General features: G+C 43.7%; 1 protein-coding gene across 1 annotated transcript in view; it reads right to left on the bottom strand.

Annotated features, from left to right (window-relative positions):
- The window catches only part of ARFGEF3 (ARFGEF family member 3), a 134,078-nt gene that overhangs the window by 53,274 nt on the left and 58,906 nt on the right, over positions 1-21,898 (bottom strand). The window contains exons 5-6 of the mRNA XM_049654664.1: positions 14,140-14,208; positions 1,421-1,543 (exon numbers count right to left, since the gene is read on the bottom strand). Of these exons, the coding sequence (XP_049510621.1) occupies positions 1,421-1,543; positions 14,140-14,208 (192 nt within the window). The remainder of the gene's footprint in view (positions 1-1,420; positions 1,544-14,139; positions 14,209-21,898) is intronic.

Below are 21,898 nucleotides of genomic sequence, written 5' to 3'. Positions count from 1 at the left end.
ATTCAGATATCATTTCTATTATAGTATTTTGTCATGTTGCCATTTAGCAAGGATGAACTATGTATGATTAATATAAGATTCTCAACATCTTAGGTTTATCTCTAGTAAGATGTGTTTTTAACAATTTTTTTCTTAAATGTTTTTTCCCTTAGCATGTTTTCCATTTACAATTTGAATTTCTTCTAAACTACTATTCCCACATTATCATACTCAAAATCCTAGTATAAATGAAGTAGTTTTTAACAAAAGGTAAGCTAACGTCATGTCAAGATAAAACAATTTTTTAAAATAGAAACTTAGGCTTCGGACACAGCAAACATTGAAAAAAAATCAGTATTTGCTTTTTCAGATTAGTGTGGTATTTTCAACACTGGCTGTTGCAGTCACAGTTAGGAGCCTAGGGGTTCAGTGATGGTTCTTTCACTGATAAGCTCATTCATTTTAGATTTCAATTTCACCTCTCTGGGCTTCATCTTCCTCATCTGTAAAATGAGGGCTAAAAGAATTTGACTAGGTAAGCTGGAAGGTTCCACTCAACTCTATAAATTAGAAAATAACTGAAGGTAAAAATTAGAAATGATTTTAAGTGAAACATGAGACCTTAATTTCTATAAAGTTAATTCATGAGATGTTTCAGGCTGCCACTGAGATTCCTTACTCTAAAAAATAATAAAGTGTTCAATTCAGAATACTTCTTGCAGATTTCAAAAGAAGTTTAACCTGAATTCTTCAGAGGCAGATTTAAAAAACCAACCACACACCTATTTTGAACAGGAATCATCTCTTCATTAACATTCCCAAAAGACAGGATATACAAGAAGCCAGTTACGTTTATATTTTTCCCGGGAATGCTCATTTTAGACAATCTGTTCAAGTTTGGATCAATAAGCTCTAACCGGCTTTGATGACAGAGAGAAGTCAAATACAGCTTCTCCCCCCCACCCCCACCCCAATCCCCCCCATGGTACCAGCAGGTGAAGGAAGACCCCCCTCCCCCCGCACAATCTTTTAGTTAACAGAGAGAAACACAGACACCAAACCTTAAAGCATGTAATTGACTGCTATTAACTTTTCCTAATTTTGAATTCACGTCTGATACTTCTTAATGTATCAGTCCAGTGTTTTTATATAAAAGCTTTCAATCTGAGTTTTAAAAAAATGATTTAAAAAGACAAGTGAATTATAAAAGAACGACTGAAAAAAGAGTAGAAACCATAAAGAGAAACGACTCTCAAAGCTTTAAACAGGCAAAAATATACTTAAAGAGCTTAATTTATATGAATCGATGCTCTTCTAAACCAAGCAAGCCCTTCCTACTGTTTCAGTAGGAAGCAGCCCCGGCAGGGGGTGAGGGAGGGAGCGTCTAGGATGTGGAACACACAGCATGCAGTTACACAGAGACACCGGCAACATTGCTCACCGTATTTTCCTGCCTTTGTCGTAACTGTAAAGCCAAGTCACCCAGCATTTGACTGAGAGTTGCCCGCACAGCCGTGTTTATACTACGCTGGTGACAGCTACATATGTATGTTTCAATGCACACCTGGTAAAGAAATAAGATAGCAACACACACGCTCTGTAGATAACAGTTCATTACCAACATGCTTTGGAATTAACCGGAGAAGCTATTAAATCCTCCTCAAATAGAAAGTCAGCCTGATTTAGGACTAATTATCCATGAGTGCTATAAATATTTACAATCCCGGAAAATCTGTTTTTAAGCCTATAGGAAAACTAACATTTTCCTAAATATTACCACTCTTAGAAGCTTATTATTCTGAGCATCATAGGAAGATGCAAATTAGTGAGTTTTAGATATGCCAGATAATGCTATCTAGGGCAAACTCAGGTGGCTGGAAATTAATCAGGAAAAGCTCCTTCCATGGCAAAACAGGAATGGAATGTATGAGCTTCTGAGTTATGAAAGGTGGGAAACGGGTTAGTGAATCCCTTTCTCCTGCACTATAAACAAGCTTGATCTTGGATTCACTCTCTAGCTGTGACCTGCAAACTTGGTAAAGGTGGACCATCGGCTACATGACTGGGCAGCATGGCTTGGGGTGAAGGTGTCTCTTAATTACTAAGCTGCATCTGAATTGGGAAAGCTGTGGATGAACTTCACAAACCTGTGAAAAGTCACAGGTTTGTGTCCCCTGGGTGAACCCTGTCATTGCTCACAGCCTCTGCGGGACATTTCCCAGCTCTGTTCATGGGGTTTTTACAGAAATTCTGGTTCCGACACGGTCGCAACATGGGGGTTCCTAAGCCAACGTGACTGCACCCATCAAGGTGGCTCTCATCTTCTTGCTCCAAGGCTGACATTTGAGAGCACAGACTAGCCTCTGGACTGTTCCAAGGACTCCTGTGAGACAGAAATGCCGGCCAGTGTCCTGCTTCTACTCCCTGTCCTGTATCTGCGAAGCAGATTGGGTTGTGCGAGTCTGAATGTCTAGTTGGACCTGAGAAGATTCCCTGGTGGCTGCAGCTTGGAGGAATCCCGATTTGAAAAAACAATATCCCTCATGTGACGATGATGATGCTTAATGTCATGACTTTTCAGGTTTTACTCCCTGTAATTCTTCCGGAAGCTATAGGAATGGGTGTCACAATAAATACATGCTTTTAATCTATCCACTTTTTTCTCTATTTAAGGTATGTCATCCTTTTCAGTCTACTAAGTTTAGACCCACAAAAAGACAAAGGAGGGATTTAACGTACCTAAATTATTTTTCTACGAATAGCTCCAAGATCATCTGCAATGAAAATAAAGTGTTCTCACCTAAATGGCAAATTTAATTCGATGGATGATAAGCGAGATGGGAGAGAGACTAAGTGTTAACTTTTGTTGCCTCTACTGCTTAAGCTGGAGCTTTCTGCCGGGTGTCACTGTCATAACCTTCTGGGTAAAATTAATGATGTAAAAGTAAATACTTTCTAACAATTTAATTTATCCCTCATGAAATGCTTGATAGTCCAGTGAGCATTTAAAATTCATAAATTTATAAAAAAAAATAAAACTCATATATTTATTTGGAATTTGGGTCAGATTAATTCATTTTTAGCTAAAACACAAAAGCAGATTCCAAAATATTTATTTTTCAAATTACCACTGAAGGGCATGTCAATGTTACATTCATTTTCTCAAATGATCATGGATCATAATGTACTTGAAGGCACAAGTTATACATACTTAGAAAAAAAATGGGTCTTAATCTCAGGGGGCTTTTACGTTGCATGTGATGAAAAGACACACAAACCTTGCAAAAACATCCAAGCGGGTGGTGTTTCACTTCGACGAACCAAATTCTCTGTGGTGTAAGTAGGCACAGCAGTACGAGTCGTGCCTCAGAATTTAAGTTTTCTTTAAATCCTACATTCTCCCCAGAAATCTTTATAGCTGTAGATCTTTAAGATCTCTGAGCTCTGACATACGTTTAAGGGGAATTTTGAAGTTGTGGAAACAGTACAGATAAAAGAGTAGCTATTTTGAGAGCTGACCTCCTGCTCAATAGAAGCACGATTCTTTTTAATACCGAGAGCCTTACCCCCCATGCGACCTCCCCGCAAAAAATTGTATCAGTCACTTTAGACGCGTGAAGGAAAGCACAAGTGAGGAATGGGGTTTATGTAACATAGACAGTACAGGATATGGACAAGAACCTCCTAGAAACCAAATGTGTTTGAGTTTTAGCGTCTCCACCATTTCTAGTGTTTTATAGTTGCTACTATCAGGGGTACAATACTGGGAATGACTCATTGCATGTTTGCTCTGCTTTGAGTCGTATTAATCCAAGAAGCTCGTTCTGCTAAAGTTGGAGGTATAAATACTTTGATAAAAGAGTATCCTTTTAAATATAACAAGACCATGTACCTGATAATATCACTACCTTTAAGTCCACCGAAGGAAACGCTCTATCAGCTACCTTGACATCCTCAGAGAAGCTTCTCTCACTTGCTTCGTGATAATAATAAACTGGTAAACCAGTAAGGTTCTTCAAACTAGGGTTTCCATTATAAACCTGACCACTATATTCAAGGCCAATGATTTTTCACTTTGTGCATGTTTTTCTGCTCTACCTTGAGGTAGTGCTAAAATGAGCACATTGAATCAGAGAAGTTAAGAGAATACCAAGTCCAAAGGCAGGCTGAGTTTCCGGGAAAGGACTCATCAATTTCTTCTTGCAGTATCTCCAATATCATTTCTACCTCCCCCCTGCCCTTTGCTTTCGTAGTGCAGAACTGACATTCAAAAAGGCCCGGTCCTGTATCTCTGCCAGAGGCTCAAAGGGCCAAGTCAAATACCTTGTGAAAAGCCACAGGCCCCTGCTCGCCAGGGAACGCACGAAGACACAGGGCAGTGAGGAGTTCCGTAACGCACATTTTGACCATTTCATGCATTTGTGGACATCCAGCTTTACGGCATGCTAAACACAACTGAGAGCAAAACCACAAAGAGTTAATGAAGCAAAACAGACCCCCACAAGCAGAAGGGAAAAAGAACAAGAGGACGCCAGTCTGCAAGCCATACGTAAGCAATAGAAGTTTTATGCCATCAAGTAAGCGGACTGATAAATAACAGTACTAGGTTAAACCCGGGGTAGTATCACTATTATGAAATATGAAGCAGCACAGTAGAACGGAGTAGACATTCAACACCGGCCAAAGTGATAACAAATTTTAAAGAAGCTGCCACAAGAGACATTTGTTTAGCTTTGCAAAATACATGTGATATGATCTTTGGGTCCTATCTCAATGGGGTTCGTGGCACAGCTTTGTCAAAACAGGGCTTGCTACTAACGAGTTCCATAAACAGAAGAGCTAGTGTGTTTTCAACTGGAAAATTTTTGTGGAGACGGAAAATAATTTACAGTGATAAGAAACACCGAGATCAAAAGATTAAGCTACAAGAAAGCAGAAGAAATGTCTTTTTGTATAGACTATGAAAGCTTATTGATCACATTCAAAGTCTAAACTCTACATTGAATCATCATGACAACTCAGTGGCCAACCCGTTTCCAGGTCAACAGCTGTAACAGGTGGGTATGTGACAGAAGTCACTTCATCATATGGTTCCTGCTGATGCAAACACACACACACACACATACTCACACATGCACACGCACACTCACAAAGTGAACTAAGATTATCTTATGATTCCTAAGAAATGCGTGTGCCAGTAAGTCCGATCGTCATGTTGGGTATGGAAATTTCCTTTTGGAAAAGCATACGCAGACAACTCTGATTGTGACTTCCCTCTTCCGCCTCCCTATTCTTCTTGGCTTAAGCTGGCATATAAAAACAGCTTAAGACATCCCAGACCTTTAATTCGTGCACCTTGATCTATAGAAGGTCTACTGAACTCTAGCCTCTGGCCTGTGAACGCATCCAAAATGAAGTACAGAGGACGTCTGCAGTGTTGTGTGTGGCTTCTAACTCCAAGTTTTTTCAAGCTATGTAAATCCGAGGTTACAGGCAAGTGTGGAAATGTGTTGCAAGAAGACTAGTTTGCTCAAATCCCATCTGGCAACAAATAACCAAAGAACAGACACCTCAAAGGAGTCAAATCAGAGTCAGTAAAGAGACGGGCCCACAAGGAAGAAAAGGGTTTCCAGAAGGAAAAGTGGAGACGTTCCTTAGAACAGGATTTCCTTCCTTCAGTGGCCTCAGCCACCCTGAGACAATGGTCTGGGCTCCCTTGACTGGTTTTCTTGCCAGGAGGTGGGGTTACTTCTCCCAGTTTTAGAGAGAACGTGACAAATAAGATGCTTCCAAGATAAACTGGCCAGATCGCCTGTGTACTTTTCTCCTGGATTATATCTGCAGACTAATCTGGTCCGTAACTGTAGAATATTTTATTTGCTGTAGGTCTCGCAAATAATGCTACCACATTAGGCTTAAAAAGAAAAAAGTATCACTGAACATTTCAGGAGTTATAAGTCAGCCCGTTCTTAAAAAAATATATATATATATTTTAATGACAACTAGTAGCATTAAATCAGAATCTTTGGTAGCAGGTCTTCAGTCTCAATGTTTTTAAACTCCCCGGGGTAAGAAGTGGCAATAAACTAAACTATAAACATATAAACATAAACATATAAACATCCTCAAATGCTAACATAATGCTCAGAAAAGATAAATGGAGTATCACTACATAAAGATACCCAAGAAATGGCATATGCCTAACAGTCACTTGAATCTGTGGTCACACACACAAAAAGTAAAATTCATCAATACTTTTGCTTCACATATGAAAACACCATACTGCCATTTTCTAACAAAGTGCCTTCGTAAAGACCCAAGGTGGGTAAGGCTCCTAAAAATTTCAGTTGGCTGCCGACATGACAATGGCAAGATTCTACTAACATTTTCTAAGACTGACAGTAGTGATGAAGCAATATAACATGGTGGTTAAACAGCCCATATTTGAAATATAAAAAGTCTGAATTGGAATGTCTCGCTGTAGAAACTTGGGCAAGCAAATGACCCTCATTTTTCTTGGGATTCTTTATCTATCTTGGTTGTGGCAAAGATTAGAGGGGAATGTACAAAAAAACCATTTTATTGACATGCCCTAGGGACTCAACAGCTAGTAGCTAGGGTTGTTAGATGTTCTGATTAACCAGTGTTTTGCAGTTGAGGGATAGATGGATAGATGGAGTGAAAGAGGAAGTTCCCTGGAACTAAGAATCTTAAAGAAAAGAAACAATGGTCTTTGAGACAGACTTTGCTTGAACTTGACAGGATCAAAAACTGGAAGTTTCCCGTGAGTCAGTAATCAAACCAGCAAATACACACTTAGGAACAAGGCTTTCTCACTTTGAAAAATCCCACAGAGGAGCCATTAGCATGCCTGAGAATATTCTCCGAATCTTTCTAATGGAAGAACACTAACCATTTTCAAATTCGCTCCCCAGAGCTCCTGGCTATGGTTCCTCTTCTTCCTTTACCCAAAGACCTTGGCAATTTTTACTCCCACAGCTTTTTCCAATATTAAGGTAACTACCCTTGGAAAACTCAACCTATCTGCTAATTTAGGCCTCATACTAAAAGAAATCTTGGTCTAGCTTTCAACCAATGAAGAGAAGGACCATGTATCCATAGGGAGTTTTATTTCTGACTGTATTAAGAAATTGACCAGAAAATACATGTTGCATTTTTCATAATTACCCATTTTTAGATTTGACGATATTTCTTCTTCCTCCTGTATCATGGAAAACCATGTTCTGAAAAGCTTTCATTATTATAGTTTAATTAAGCAAGTTAAAGTTAGACATACAAAGGAAGGCTGCCCTCTTATTTACATTTTAAGTGCTTAATAATCCTTTGATAGTTTCAACAGTGCCTTGGGGAAATGGCCTCATTTTTCATACTGAAGTACACACCTCCATTTCCTGATCAACAGGTTTCAGGGTAAACACTGTTCTTGAGTAAAAGTCAATGTACGTCAGAGTAAGAAAGAAGAGAATGTCTGGATTCTTTCTCAACATTTCCACAGGAGTTGTAAATGGTTGGTTTGAAGGTGTTTTCATAAATTGCTTTCCTAGCTGTATCAAAAGTGACAACAGGAGAAAAATTTTTTCATTCAAGACTTATTTTTATGAAAAATTCAGAGACGACTAAGAAAGCTTCCAGCAGCTAAGTGGTAGTTTTAGGCTAAAATGTCCTGCTTACTTGTTTTGTTTCTTTTTTTGAAGGAGGGAGGGTGCAAGTGAGCTAGGGGGCAGAAAGAGAGAGAATCCCACAAGATGCACAGAGAGAGAGACAGAGAGAGACAGAGCTCACCCAGTGGGGCTCAAACTCACGAACTGTGAGATCATGACCTGAGCCAAAGTCAGATGCCTAACCAACTGAGCCACCCAGGTGTCCCTGTCCTGGTTTCAAAACAGAGATGCAGATTATTAAAGGCTCAATGAACAAGTACAAAGCACTTTGAGAGCCTGCAGAATCACCATTTGAATAAGTCTACTGAATACTATTAATTTTTTGTGGCAATATAACTTTCTTACATAGTCAATTCTTTTTGATGATGATAAAGCATTTCTTTTTTTTTTTTTTTTGAGGCAGTTTTGTTTTTTTGTTTTTTTTTTTTTTCAAGCAAAGGTAGGCACATAGTTAGAAAAAACTCGTATGGTACAGAAAGGTCAAGCAACCGCTCCCTTCCCTATCTGGTGACCCTTCCCAGTCTGCCGGTTCTGTCGGGGTTTATGCCTCACTTCCTAGCACAGTTCTTTTTTTGAAAAAGCATTTCTTAAGTGATTTCTATAGTGAAAACTGAAAGGCCGTGAGCTGTTGTTACGGCAAATTTGAGGAAATATAAAGTCTGGTGAGAAAAACGTTTATCCCTCTCTTGTGCAGCTAAATTAAACAATGATTTCAGATGACTGTACTATTATTCTTTCTTAAATTAGCCTTTGTATTATTCATCTAATAATCTAATATTTGTCACTACCGATCCATATGCTTATATTTATAAATTGTTGCTATACTCTTCATATAAATAGGTGTGCTCATCCTGTGCCAGATTACATAAGTATGGGTGGGGGTGGGGGCATGCCCCTCCTTTCAAAGGCTGACAGTGGGCCTTAAGGTGAAAACACAAGGGGACAGCTCTGTAGCAGATTAAACTGTTAAAGCCTAAGAAATATATTTGATATTTATCAAGCACTGACAAATGGGAAGGGAAAAGTGGAGGTGATCTGGGGGGAGAGAATGGAAGATAAAGGGACAGGAGAATCAAAGTTGGTACTTATCGAGGGCATGCTGCTGCTGGTGGGATTCCATACATGGGGGCTGGGGCAGGGGGGTTTGAATGGCCACGCAGAGATAAGGCAGCTCTCCCTGGGTTTTAAACCATTTAAAATGAGAGTATACTGACATTTACGTGGGGAACTGCTTCTCAAACGTGAATATGCACATGGACCCCAAGAGGGCTCTAGTTAGAAAACAGATTCTTATATCATGGGTCTGGGGTGGGGCCTGAGGTTTGGCATTTCTAACAAGTTCCCAGGTGCTGCTGATGCCTCTGGTCAGCACACCTCGCTCTGAGGTTTTAGAGGACAACAGCTCATGTCATCACGGCTTTACAGAAAAGCTTGGTGGGAGGGGCACCTGAGTGGCTCAGTGGGTTAAGCGTCTGACTTCCGTCATGATCGCACGGTTTGCAAGTTCGAGCCTCGCATCGGGCTCTGTGCTGACAGCTCAGAGCCTGGAACCTGCTTCTGATTCTGTCTCCCTCTCTCTCTGCCCCTCCCCGACTCATGCTCTGTCTCTGTCTCGGAAATAAACATTAAAAAAAATTTAAGGAAAAAAAAGAAAAAAAAAAAAGAAAAGGTCGGTGGGAGACAAGAGGGACCATCATGGCCGTTGCTCTCTACTTGACTTCTACAGCACAATCACTGGGGAGCTGTTACAGAATGTGTATGCTCAGGTCTGCCCAAGACCAAAATACTCAATTTCTGGGACAGCCCTAGCCATCATTTTTTTTTTTTAAGGTTTCATCATTTTATTTATTTTTGAGAGACAGAGCCTCAGCAGGGCAGGGGCAGAGAGAGAGACACTGAATCCGAAGCAGGCTCCAGGCTCCGAGCTGTCCTCACAAGAGCCCAACACAGGGCTCAAACCCACAAACTGTGAGATCATGACCTGAGTCGGACACTTAACCTTCTGAGCCACCTAGGCGCCCCTAGGCATCTTATTTTTGCTAACACTTCCCAGGTGATTCTAACGGGCAGCCTTTTGATGAGAATCACCAACATAAAAGCAAGTCCTCCAAAGCTTTGTGACTCTAAGTGTCCCATATGTGACAGTTAGTTTGGGGAGTGTAAAGAGGAAAAGCCAAAATTTACTTAAGCAACTACTGAAAATGGCTGACCTTCTAATAGCAACCTTTTGTAAGCCTGTCCCTCGTTCTGATCTTTGATCACTGTTAGCAGTCAAATGGTGATACTACTCTTTTCATCAAAAGACACATTTTGAAGACAAAAGGCAAGATTAGTTTAACTCCAACACTGTGTCTGCACGGTATTCATGCCTGAGCCTAGTTTGGGATGAAGCGGGGGTAGCCTCGTTGAGGGTTCCTCCTTCACAGAGGACAGCAGCAGGGCCTCCATGAGGTGGCCCTTCCACAGCCAAGATGGCGGTTGTGCGTGCTACACAGTGCGAGGGGAAGAAGCGCAGTCATTCTGACTGGTCTCGCATCCCGGTTCCACCCCTTCCTAGTGGTCTGACTTTTGGGAAGTTGGCGAACCTCTATGTGCCCGTGTCCTTATCTGTCAAAAATGGACAACAATATTCCCTGCTTCACGGTACTGTCGTGTGGATTATAGGATTTGCTATAGAGAAAGCTCTTAAAACAGAGTCTGGCACAGAGTAAGCACGGAATAAATATTTGGGACAGCTAGATGACGTGGCCTTTGAGTTTACAAACTTGTCTCTTGCCCTAGCAGGTGCCATGATAGGTTTTCATGCGTCCGCAGACTGACCGGTTGTGAGAAAGAATGGCCACAGATGAGCCCAGAACTAGAACTTAGGCTGGTGGAACTACGTTGAGTTGGAGCCAGGCCTCGTGGATACACGTCCGCTATTCTCCGCATGGGCTGCCCTCTCCAGAGTGTGTCTATTGTTGGCTTTTCGATTGGCGCAGCCGGGCAGAGTGCAGCTCGGGCCCTAGATCGGCGATGCTCATTCATGCTCGGGGGTCACCCTGCCTCTCTCAGTGGACTGGCTTGTCCTTCCCAAGGACTGGCCACACAGAAGAGTGGATTCCCACTCTCTGGAAGCTGATGTCTATGTCAGGTCTATACTAGCAATTCTGCACGCTGCCATTTATCAAAAGCGCTTCGAAATGGCGACTCTCGTGGCTGTTACAAAGCAGCCTCCATACCCCTGCTATGCCGGAGGACGTTCCAACGTGTCCAGTCCCCAGCGCAGAGTGGCAGATCTAGTGAGGCACTGGCAGGGTCAACCATGTCCTGCTGGGAACGGGGCGGTGGAAGAATCCGCTTGTGGGTCTGTGGGAGAGGCGGGACCTAAAATGTCATCTGGGGGCCTGAACACCGTGAGGGAAGGCACCCGCCGTCAAATTCAGAATGGAAAGTTTATTTTTAAGATCTCCACCAAGCCCTTCCTTCAAAGGAATGTAGGCTCAAGCCTTGATCGTGAGCTATAAAGTCCGAGCCAGCGTGGGAAGCGACACACTTTTCTGTGATGGGCTGAAGCCTACTTTGCTACCCTCACGCTGCTGTTGTGCCAGGTGGGGGACTCCCCCCCAGCAACGGGATCGCAGAGGACATGGAAGAGGAAGCAAACTAGTTACTGTTGTCACAGGAGGCTGGCCCGATCGATGCTCCATCCTTTCAGGGTCCTGGCCGGGCCAGCATGATTCAGTGGCACTTGGCCATCATCATCAACCTGCAGCTCCCTAAGGGCCACGGCATGTCCTGTGTGGCTGGACCTGCGCGAACAGCTTCTTACGTGGATTCTATCTTCCTTGCCTAAAGGGCACACCCACACCACGAGGCAGGTACTGCCATGTGCACTGCTTTCACAGGGAACAAACACCGGGTCCAGGGAGGTAGCCAAGGCAACGAGGCAGGTGGGTGGGAGGTGGGAGAGCCGGGATTGACATCCAAACACTGCTACTCCAGAGCTCGGCTTCTTGCCACTGAGCTGGAATGCCTTTATCTTTATATTGCTTTTGGGCTGAGATTTTTTTTTTTTTTAAAGCAAAGAGTTTTGTTTTTCCTGTATAGGTTTTGGTAGAGACCACTGTGTTTTGACCTGTTATTCCATTTGGAAAGGCCTGCTGAATCTTTACACTGGTTTCTAGATGCCCTCAGCATAAACACCCTTAACCTGGCTGGTTCATGGCCGTGTGTGTGTCCACTGTTCAGGAATGACATCTTGAATCTTTCAGATTCCCATTCACAAACTGGTTCCCGTGAGGAATGATAAAGGCAGTCTACTCTCCTTCTTGCGAGCAGCTTGGGGACCCCTGATAGCCCCTCTCCCCTCTTGAGGGTCCCGCAACAACCTGTGCCCCCTCCCCAAGCTCCATCAGCAGGACAAGCTGCTTCTCCCTTCTTGCCCTTCACATGGCAAAGGGCTAACTAACACAGGGCTCTTACATGCCGGTACTATTTCTTGCTCTAATCAGAAACTGTCATTTTATTTTTTTAAGTATATTTATTTATTTTGAGAGAGAGAAACACACACACACACACACACACACACACACACACACACACACACACACAAGTGCCTGAGTTGGGGAAAGGCAGAGAGACAGAGACAGAGGGAGAGAGACGGAGAGAGAGGGAAAGAGAGAGACAGACTCCCAAGCACTGTCTGCCCAGAGCCCAGTGTGGGGCTTGAACTCATGAACTGTGAGAGGGAAGGAGGGAGAAAAAGAGAGAGAGAGAGAGAGAGAGAGAGATTGATTCTGCACTGTCTGCATAGAGCCTGATGTGGGGCTCAAACTTGAACTGAGATCATGACCTGAGCCGAAATCAAGACTCAGACGCTTAACCAACTGGGCCACCCAGGCACCCCAGCATTTGTCATTTTAAAAGGGAACCTACATGGGGTACTTAAAATAGATTCATACAAACAAAGGGTAGGTTGGTAATTGCCAGGGGCTGTGGGGAGGGGAGAATGGGTAGTTCATTGGGTATAAAGTTTCAGTTACACAAGACGATGAGTAAGTTCTAGACATCTGCTGAGCAACATACAGCCTGTAGTTAACATTACCACATCAGACACTTAGAAATTTGTTAAGGTAGATTTCATCTTAACTGTTCTCACCACATGTGCAACGAAAAAATGAACTTGAAAATAATAAGAACACTCACAGGTGTCCCTTAAAAATCAACTGAAAAAAACGACTGATATTCTATTTCTTTACTTACATAGAGTAAAACATATAAATATGTTAAAGAGAAGTGTTCTATCTATATAAATATACACATTTGGGAATTTATATTGTAGTGCAAGGTCAGCTAATTGCTTCTTTTTCTTTTGATAGATACATAAAAATGTTCAGTGTGCTCAAAAATAATTTTCTCCTTTCACTCTTTGATACCACACAGTACCATAAAAAGCACATGTATAGGCCAATATAAATAATACTCGTGATAATGGTAACTATGTGAGTTGATGGATATTTTATGCAGTTGCATTGTGGTAGGTTCTTTCACAATGTGTATGTCTATCAAAACAGTGAGTTGTAGACTTAACATATGTAGAATTTTTGTTTGTCTATTACCTCAATAATGAGAAAAAGAAAAAAGAAGCCATGTCCAAAGTGCTCAATATCAACTTGGTATCCTCAAGAAATGGTAATCATTACTGTAAAAAAAAAAAAACAAAAAACACCCACTGATAGTTAAACTTTTTCTTCATAATTTCAGAATTCAGAATATCATTGCCTCTTTGAGGTCTGCATGTGTACTCTTGTCAAAACACATGAATCCTGAAGATACTCGTTTCAAGAAATGGTAGGAAAAGTAGTCTAAGTGTATTAAAGTATAGCTTTGGGATGCTGACGTTTCCAAAAGCCAAAGGCATGTGCCAGGCATTCAAGAAGCCAAGATTTCTGTTGGACATACTCTTGGAAGTGCTGGAAGGTACAAAGGACTCAGTCTGCAACACAGATGGAAAAGAGAAGGCTTTCCAATGATAGTCACAGAATGTGTTCATCGGGGCTTGGGGGATGGGGATGGAATTTCATCGGTAAACATGTCTCTCACTTTTGTACCTGGTTTCTTAAAAACCATTTTTTAAAATCAATTGCTTCTCAATTACCCTTACGAAAAACAGACTGGGAAGGCAGTGCTAGGTGTGATACCCGGGTGTGGCAGTGGTGGGAGAACCAGTACTGTTATTTCCATTTTAAAGCCTCCAGTTAAGCAAACCAAAGCATGCAGAGCATGACGATCGAGCATGATGGCACCCACAGCCCGCTTCCTATAGATTGATTCCTTAGTGGGAATTCCCCCATGGTAATGATCAGAAAAGGGCTCCCCCCACTGCCGGGCTGCAGCTCCAGCCCAGTGCTTAAGCAGGCTGGGAGGTAAGGCAGCTGTGCGCATGCACCAACCGAGCAGAGCAGCCGGTGGGGGCTGGGAGAAGTGGGGCACTCACCTCTGCGATCTTCAGCACTGCGCTCCCATTCAGGTCAAAGGTCGGAGTGTAGGTTATGCAGAGTAAAACCTTGAGCAACCGGGAGGTGGAGGAGGAAGGGAGAGAGAAGGGGTTAATTTCAGAAATAAACAGAAATACGGTTTCACATATCATTTGTGCAGCTCCGCTGTTTTACGATTCCTTTGTTCTTTGCTTTATCTAATGTTTCTTCCCGGGCCGCCTCACTGCTCCCTAATTAGTGGCCACACGTCGCCGGATAAGAGAGAGACTAAATACCGTAAAAAGCAAACGCAGAGACCCTGTCCTCCCAGGGAAGGGCCACTGCAAGACTGGCCAGCAACCACATTCCTCAGCAACTCTAGGAAGTCCGTCCAATAAGAGCAGGCTCAGTGCTAGGCACAGTGTGCAAATTATCTAGGTTGATAATTTTGAAAAAGATATTTATTTATTTTGAGTGAGTGAGAGAGAGAGAGAGAACAAGCAGGGGAGGGGCAGAGAGAGAGAGAGAGTCGCAAGCAGACTCCATGCTCAGCCCGATGAGAGGGGCTAGATCTCATGACCAAGAGATCATGACCCGAGCTGAAATCAAGAGTCAGATGCTCAACTGACTAAGCCACCCAGGCACCAACTGCCTTTTTTTTTTTTAAGTTTATTTGTTTTGAGAGAGAGAGAGAGAGAGAGAGAAAGAGAATGTATGTGTGTGTGTGCACGTGCCCATGAGCGGGGATGCAGAAAAGAGAGAGGGAGACAGAGAATCCTAGGCAGGCAAGCAGGCTCCGCACTGTTAGCATGGAGCCCGACGTGGGGCTTGAACTCATGAACCATGAGACCATGACCTGAGACGAAATCAAGAGTCGGACGCTTAACCACTGAGCCACCCAAGCGCCCCTAGGTTGATACTTTTAATAAGTGTGATGACTACTGTCCTTGTTGCCCTGATAAGGAAACTGATGCTCAGAAAGATTAAATAAGCCTCCCAAGACCATACAAGTAACAAACTGTACAGTTGAGATTTGAACCCAAGTAATCTGACTCCATGCCCTGAACCACCATGTAATCTGTCTGGTCCTCCTCCTAGACCCAGGCCTCATTGTAACTTTTCTGTTCCTGTCCCCTTCCCAAATCCACAAGGGATTAGAAATTCTTTACCAGGCACTTTCCTCTTCCCTGTAACTTCCCCCCAGATGCTGCCCAGAGTTTACCTATTTATTAGTCTCAGGTTCCCCTTAATCTACAAGATATACAGACAGTGAATCGCTGACGTTTGCAAGATCTTCAAGGACCATTAAAAATTTCACTTTCTGCTTGAAGAGCTGTCAGATAACAGATTGATAAAAGCCTGTGCCATTTGAAAAATCATTTCTAACTTTATAAGTAAGAGTAGATAAGAGGCCAGACTCTCCCTGTCCTTTGGCTTCTGACGCTGTGACTTTTCTCGCTGATAGCCTGAGGGACAACAGTGCTGGCTGGTATCCGCTCCTTAATCTTGAACCCAACACCCGTGTTCCGTGCCCTGCCTGCAGCTTGGCCCTGTCAGTGGGGATTGCCTGAGGATGTTTCTCATCGGGTTCTGCACACTTCATGAAAGAAGGCTGAAGCCTAGCAAATTTACCTAGTGCAGGATATGCCCCTAATCAGCACCCCAAAAAGTGCAATTGCAGGATATGCCCCTAATCAGCACCCCAAAAAGTGCAATTGCCAGATGGGATAAGGAATCCCTCCTAACCCCTCGGTCTTCGTTACTGGCCCATCCACCCTAGGAACAGCTGCTCCTTCAAAGAAAGCAAATATGTATGCAATTAAAGAAGGAAGAGGGGATTTTTGCCCATTTTCGTTACCAGATTAGATAGGTTCATTGTGGATCGGTTCCTTAGTCTTTTGATCCTTAAGGTGCCTGCCACTCAAGAGTCAACTCCAGATAAAAATCGTCCCATGCCAGGCAGGCTGACAGAGAGAGACTGTGGGAGCAGCTGCCCTCAGGCCTACTGGGAAAAGGCCTCCTTCTGTCCAATGACTATCTTTGGGGGTTGGGGGTTGGTAGACAAGTAGTGAAAGCTGAGGACAGCAGTGTCACCACGACGTAAATTGGCCCGGGGTGGGGGAGGGGCTGGGGGGGGGAGAGGCCACGTCTTCTAATGCCTCTGTACTTGGTGGTACCCTTGCCCGAAACCCTCCCACGCTGGCTCCTCATATGGCTTATTTGACTGGTTTCTTTCAGGTTTCAACTTAAATGTAAATCCCTCAGAGAGACATGTAGTCTCCTCGGACCACCCTCTCTAAAATGCTGGTCACATCTTGTTTCAGGACTTTAGAGCATATACCAGTCTCATGAACAACTGGCTTGTTTACTTATTTATAATCTTTCCATTAGATTATAACATTCGTTGGGCCTCTGAAAGGCCCTCAAGGCTTTCTCATAGGGTGCTTTCTTACTTTGAGTTTTTGCTATCTCACAGTTTCCTTTCTTTGGTTCCTTCCGTTCCCCCACCTCCCCCCCCACCCCCCGCCGTGATTCATGGCAGGTGGGTGGGAGGTTATGAGACACTGGCTGGTGGCGGTGGTGGTCTGTGGAGATGGGAGAGGACTTGTCCATCTGGGCTCTTGGATTTGTAAGCATTTACAATAAAGACCGGTGACTGGCAATACTTTACAATATGGAAATAATAATGGCAAATGCTTGCCTAAACTGGCTAATTATTAATGTTACTTGTGAGACCGGTGATCGACTTTCTGCCTTGCATTACTCTGTGCTTTCATACAAGGTACACAAGAGTAGATGTGCAATAGTCTGAGGGAAGTTCAGGATCCCCGTACCCAGCAAATGCTGACAGAGTTCAAAAGGTCTTTGAAAAAAGGCTCTGGCCATTAATATCCAAAGACCCGCTGAGCTGACTGCAAAAACTAAAAGCAACCGAAAATAACGAAACGGACGTGAAGCGCGTTAACGAAGCCAGCTCCTCAAGCTCACGCACGGTTTGTTGTGTTGGGAGCACAGCAGGTTTTAATTACGGGGAGGGCAGCACTCGTGGCCCCTGTGACTCGCACAATATAGACAGAGGGCACGGTGTCCAGCAAGGATGATGCGGTAGACAGAAATGACGTACCCAAACCATCAGTGGAGAAATGGTTGGTGTGCCCAATGCCTAGCCACATGAATTCACTGGATCAAAACACAGATTGGGTGTAGGAAATTTAGGGGGCGGCAAAGAAATGTAAAGCACGATGAGAGGGCAGAAAGCTCAGATTCACATTCTGAGCACACTGGCCCTCCGGGAAAATAAGAGCAACTAAACACTGAGGGCAATTCCATTAAAAAACATCCCTCACGGGGTCATTAAAGTATATTGACCACATCATCACTGAACAGCAGGAACTTGAGTGATCGGCAGCATGTTGCAATCCAGCTTGCTTGCACAGCCTCCATAAATGAGCTACGAGGATAGGAAAACAGGCACAAAGTGTTCCATGAAATGGGAAAAATCATTGCAAAGGCTAATAAAAATTCCAATCATTAAAAAACAATAATCGAATAGCTACTATGTGCAAAAAAGCAACCCCTCGATTTCAAATGTGTATACAAACTCTGGATAAAAAAAAGATTGGGCCAGAAAGGAGAAAGTGAAGCTGATTTATCGTAAGAACTGGGCCTAAGTGACAAGAAGCGGGGAAACGTGGTCCCCTTGGGAACAGAGGGGACAGATGTGGACAAATAATGATGACGAGCATAAGGTCAGAGGTATGTTCTTCTGATCATGAATACCCTGGATTAACCCTCTCCCAAGGGCTTCTCACGGCCACGATTGGGGTCTCTCCATCAGCAGACCTGGCCCTGGACCGTATCATGACACGGCAGGTGCTGTGATAATCAGAGCTAAAACACAGTGTTTTAGTAACACGACTGTGGCATTTGATTCAGTGCCTAACTGCTGGGTGACTACATTCTCTATCCCCTTATCTGTAAAATCCACCCCTCCCCCACCTTGGAAGGATATTTAAGGAACGAATACATTAAATGATGGCGTAAAACAATAGTGTACATGATGCATCTATGTCCAGGGCTGTCTTCTCACAGAGGTGAAACAAGTCTCCATTTGATGTAACTCATCGTGGCCATTCTAACAAACGATTGGGTGCATTTTAAGTTAAAAAAACCAATCATGTTCAAAAACATAAATCTTTTGGAGTCGGCATTCTACTAATTGTTTAGGTAGTTTTTTGTTTTTTTTTAGTTTATTTACTTATTTTGAGAGAGTGCGCACCCGTGCGTGTGCAAGCAGGAGAGGAGCAGAGAAGAAAAAGAGAGAGAGAGAGAGAGAGAGAGAGAGAGAGAGAGAGAGAGAGAGACCCAAGCAGGCTCCAAGCTGTCAGTGCGGGGCCTTAGGCAGGGCTCAAACTCACAAACCTTGAGATCATGACCTGAGCCAAAATCAAGAGTCGGGCACTTAACTGACTGAGCCACCCAGGCGCCCCTGCATTCTGCTATTTATCACTGCCCCAGATTCCTACTACCCAAAGTCCTTGTCATTCTCATGTGGCTTCCCTTTCTCCCTCCTTTATGGGCTCCCTTCAAGTCAGTTCAAGTCATTATTCACTAAGAGTCTAACTGCTGTGGAGTCACAAATATAAAAAGCAAGCACAGTCTTCGACATCAAGGAAGCTCATCTACCGGAGAAACTCACACCTGCATACTGTCCTTCAGGGCTGGCTGCGGTAAACGCTGCTTCCGTTTTGGAGGCGAGAAGACATCGTAACTCGGAGAAGAGAGACTTTGAGGAGGAGAGTACACATGGGCAGAGCACCGATGCAGGACAGAAGAGGGAGGGAAAGACGTATCGAGCCAAGGAAATGCCACGAGTAAAGGCACGGACATGCGACGGTAGAGGCCAGAGATGGTGCTGGAGCCGTAGGCTGGGACCTTGTTGCGTGTCAATTTACGTGCCCAAGGTTCAGCGTTTTGCGCGTATTGTTTCAGGGCTGGCCAGTCCAACGAATCACAAATAAAAGCAGAGGTGCTGAGCCAAGCTATAAACCGGAGTGATAAAAGGAGACGCTTAACGAGATGGAGATAAGGTTGAAGACAGAGCCTCGTCATTCCAGTAACAATGAAGCGACTGGGGTGCATTTGGCAAAGGGAGGCGAGAAATTCCCGCAGTAAAAGGCAACAGTCACCCACATGTGAAACCTGAGGATCGTCCTACCCCTGCTCTCCCCACCTACCACCTAGTCAATCTGACCGGTATCTCTCCTGTCTCCCCTGTTCTTGTATTTTTTTTTTTTTTTTACAAAGCTTTATATTTAGGTATTAATATAGTAGCCTATTACAGAGAACATATTAAAATACCAGAAAAATGATAATACTTTGTTCAAAATGCACAACACCAGATACCACTATTACAGACGTGATGATCCCAGGATGGGCAGGAAATGCAAACAGCATTTATACGGAGCAGCTGAGACATACTACTTAAATCTGTGTGCCCTCTCGATGCCTCATGAGATCGATAAGCTCCTTAGTAGTAAGATCGGATTTTTTGATGCCCACCACGTTTATGGTACCTCGCTGGGCCCTGGGAGCTGGTCCGTCCTGACCCATGCTCAGTCCCTCAGATACACTGTCCTCGTGAGTGATCAGCCTCACAGAGTTTCAGTGAGCCTGGGCACCTACGTGCCTAGTCATTATTGTAAAACGTGCAGGTAACACGCTAAGATAGCCCAGTTGTACAGAAGAAAACTATCCTGGGAATTCAAGTGTTGGAATCAGTTGGTGCGACTGGCTAGAGGCAGATTTTGCAACCACACAAAGTAGTCACACGGGAGTTTCCCATGACTTGGTTAGAGCAATCAGAATTCAGTAAGCCTCCATTCGGGGTGGCCAGCCGCTTGGCAGGACCTCACTCTGGGCGGGGAGAAAATCATCTCCACCAACCAGAGGGCATCTCCCGAGAGACTTATGGAAGGAGTTGCCCTTTCTGAGATCTGCCATGCTTTGCTGAGAACCCGCCTTTTGTACTCAACGTCGTAAATGGTAAGTGGCCTAAAATTTAGGACTCAAAGATCTCACTTCTGCCAAGGTTTCACACGAGTCCTCCACAGGACCGTTTCTGCGAAGACAGGAGTGAAGAAGTGATTCTTGAACTTAGTGGGTAGCAACTACGTGTCTGCTTTGCATCGAACCGCGTGCTGTGTTACTTGGGCTCCCGTTCGTGTATTCAACAAATATTTATTGGTGTGTTACTAGGGATCTGATGTAGTGCAGGTGTTGGGCATACGGTTCTGAACCAAAAAGATACCATGACCCCTGATCTCGCAGGGCTAACAACACCTGGTGTTGAAGACCGTCATAAAGTAAGGAATTGCAGTAAGTTGTGATGGGCACGGGGACTGGGAAAATACACTGAGTTCTGGGAAAGCCTCTCCGGGTCTAACACATAGCACACGAGTTGTAATGCTGTTTTCATCTTTTTGTGGATCTTTATATTTAACATTTTGGAACACAATTAATAAATTAAACCAAGGGAAGGAGACACGGGTTCCATCAAGAAGTGAGCTGATTTGGGGGAGTCCAGGCACATCGAGGGCATGGGGGCATATTGAACGAACAAGGAATTCTTCTTTTCCTCTTTCTAAAACTATTAAAATTGTCTTATTTACATTGAGGGGCATCTTGAGGTGACTGTAGTTTCATTTTTCCAAGTACCAGATGTTATTTATAAATCAAAGCAAACAAAATCTACTAGAGCTCAAAAAAGTAACTAAAAACTTGAGCACAGCCCACAGAAGGCCTTGCCTTTCCCGGTGCATGGAGAGGAGCAGGACTGTCTTCAAATTCTTAATGCCAAGTGCATTTCCAACCCCAGCTCTGGTTCTGGCTGAAAATCTAGCTTTGTTACTTAATGCACATTTCCTTCTGGCCTTTCATGTATCTTGGCATGAAATTTCGGAAAATTAAAAATAATTGCATAATTTCTTCTTTTCAGAAACATCCCAGTTCTTTTTTTACTCTGTCAAGTATGGCAAGAACAAGGACAGAAAATTCCGTGTTGAGCACGGAGATTCTGAGCCACCAAACGCCTTTCCCTCGGGTGCAGGGCCTGTCCCACTTCTGCACGTTCAGACTTATGCGGTGGGAACGGCTGAAGGTACCTTGACCATGAGATAGAAACAGATTCTTTCCCTCAGGGTCTGCACACGAACAACAAAGCAGACTCAGCCTCCTGGAGACAGCAGAACGGCGGAATGTGTATCTTCAGAGTGGGGCTGGGGGCGGTCACAAAGTGCATACGGAATGTCAGGGGACATTTTCTTATCATCTAAATTTAAAATGGGGCTACCCACAAGAGGCATTTTTTTTTTCTTCTTATTTTGATTAAAGTTTCTCAACCTCAATATTGTGGACATTCGGGTCAAATAATTCTTGCTGTGGGGGACTGTCCTGTGTATTGCAAAATGTTTAGCAACATTCCTGGCCTTCACCCTCCAGAGGACAGTGGCATTCCCCGTTGTGACAACAAGAAATGTCTTCAGACATTGCCAAAGGTCCTCTGGGGGACAAAATGGCCCCCAGTTGAGAACCACTGTTTGGGATCACTTACACCCCATGTGCCTTGTGAACAGAGCTAAGAACCCCTACAACATTGCTCTGCTTCCAAAGGCCTTGGAGTCAGAATCCAGGACTTTGAAAGGTGATCTGGGATGACCCATTGATCCTTCACCATGCTTCAGAGATCCTGGACTGAAGGCAACAAGAGGTAGTTGAGAC

Source organism: Panthera uncia (genome assembly GCF_023721935.1).
Source record: "Panthera uncia isolate 11264 chromosome B2 unlocalized genomic scaffold, Puncia_PCG_1.0 HiC_scaffold_24, whole genome shotgun sequence".
Classification (NCBI taxonomy): domain Eukaryota; kingdom Metazoa; phylum Chordata; class Mammalia; order Carnivora; family Felidae; genus Panthera; species Panthera uncia.
Note: the sequence above shows the minus strand (reverse complement) of the source record. Positions and strands in the feature narration are given on the sequence as shown.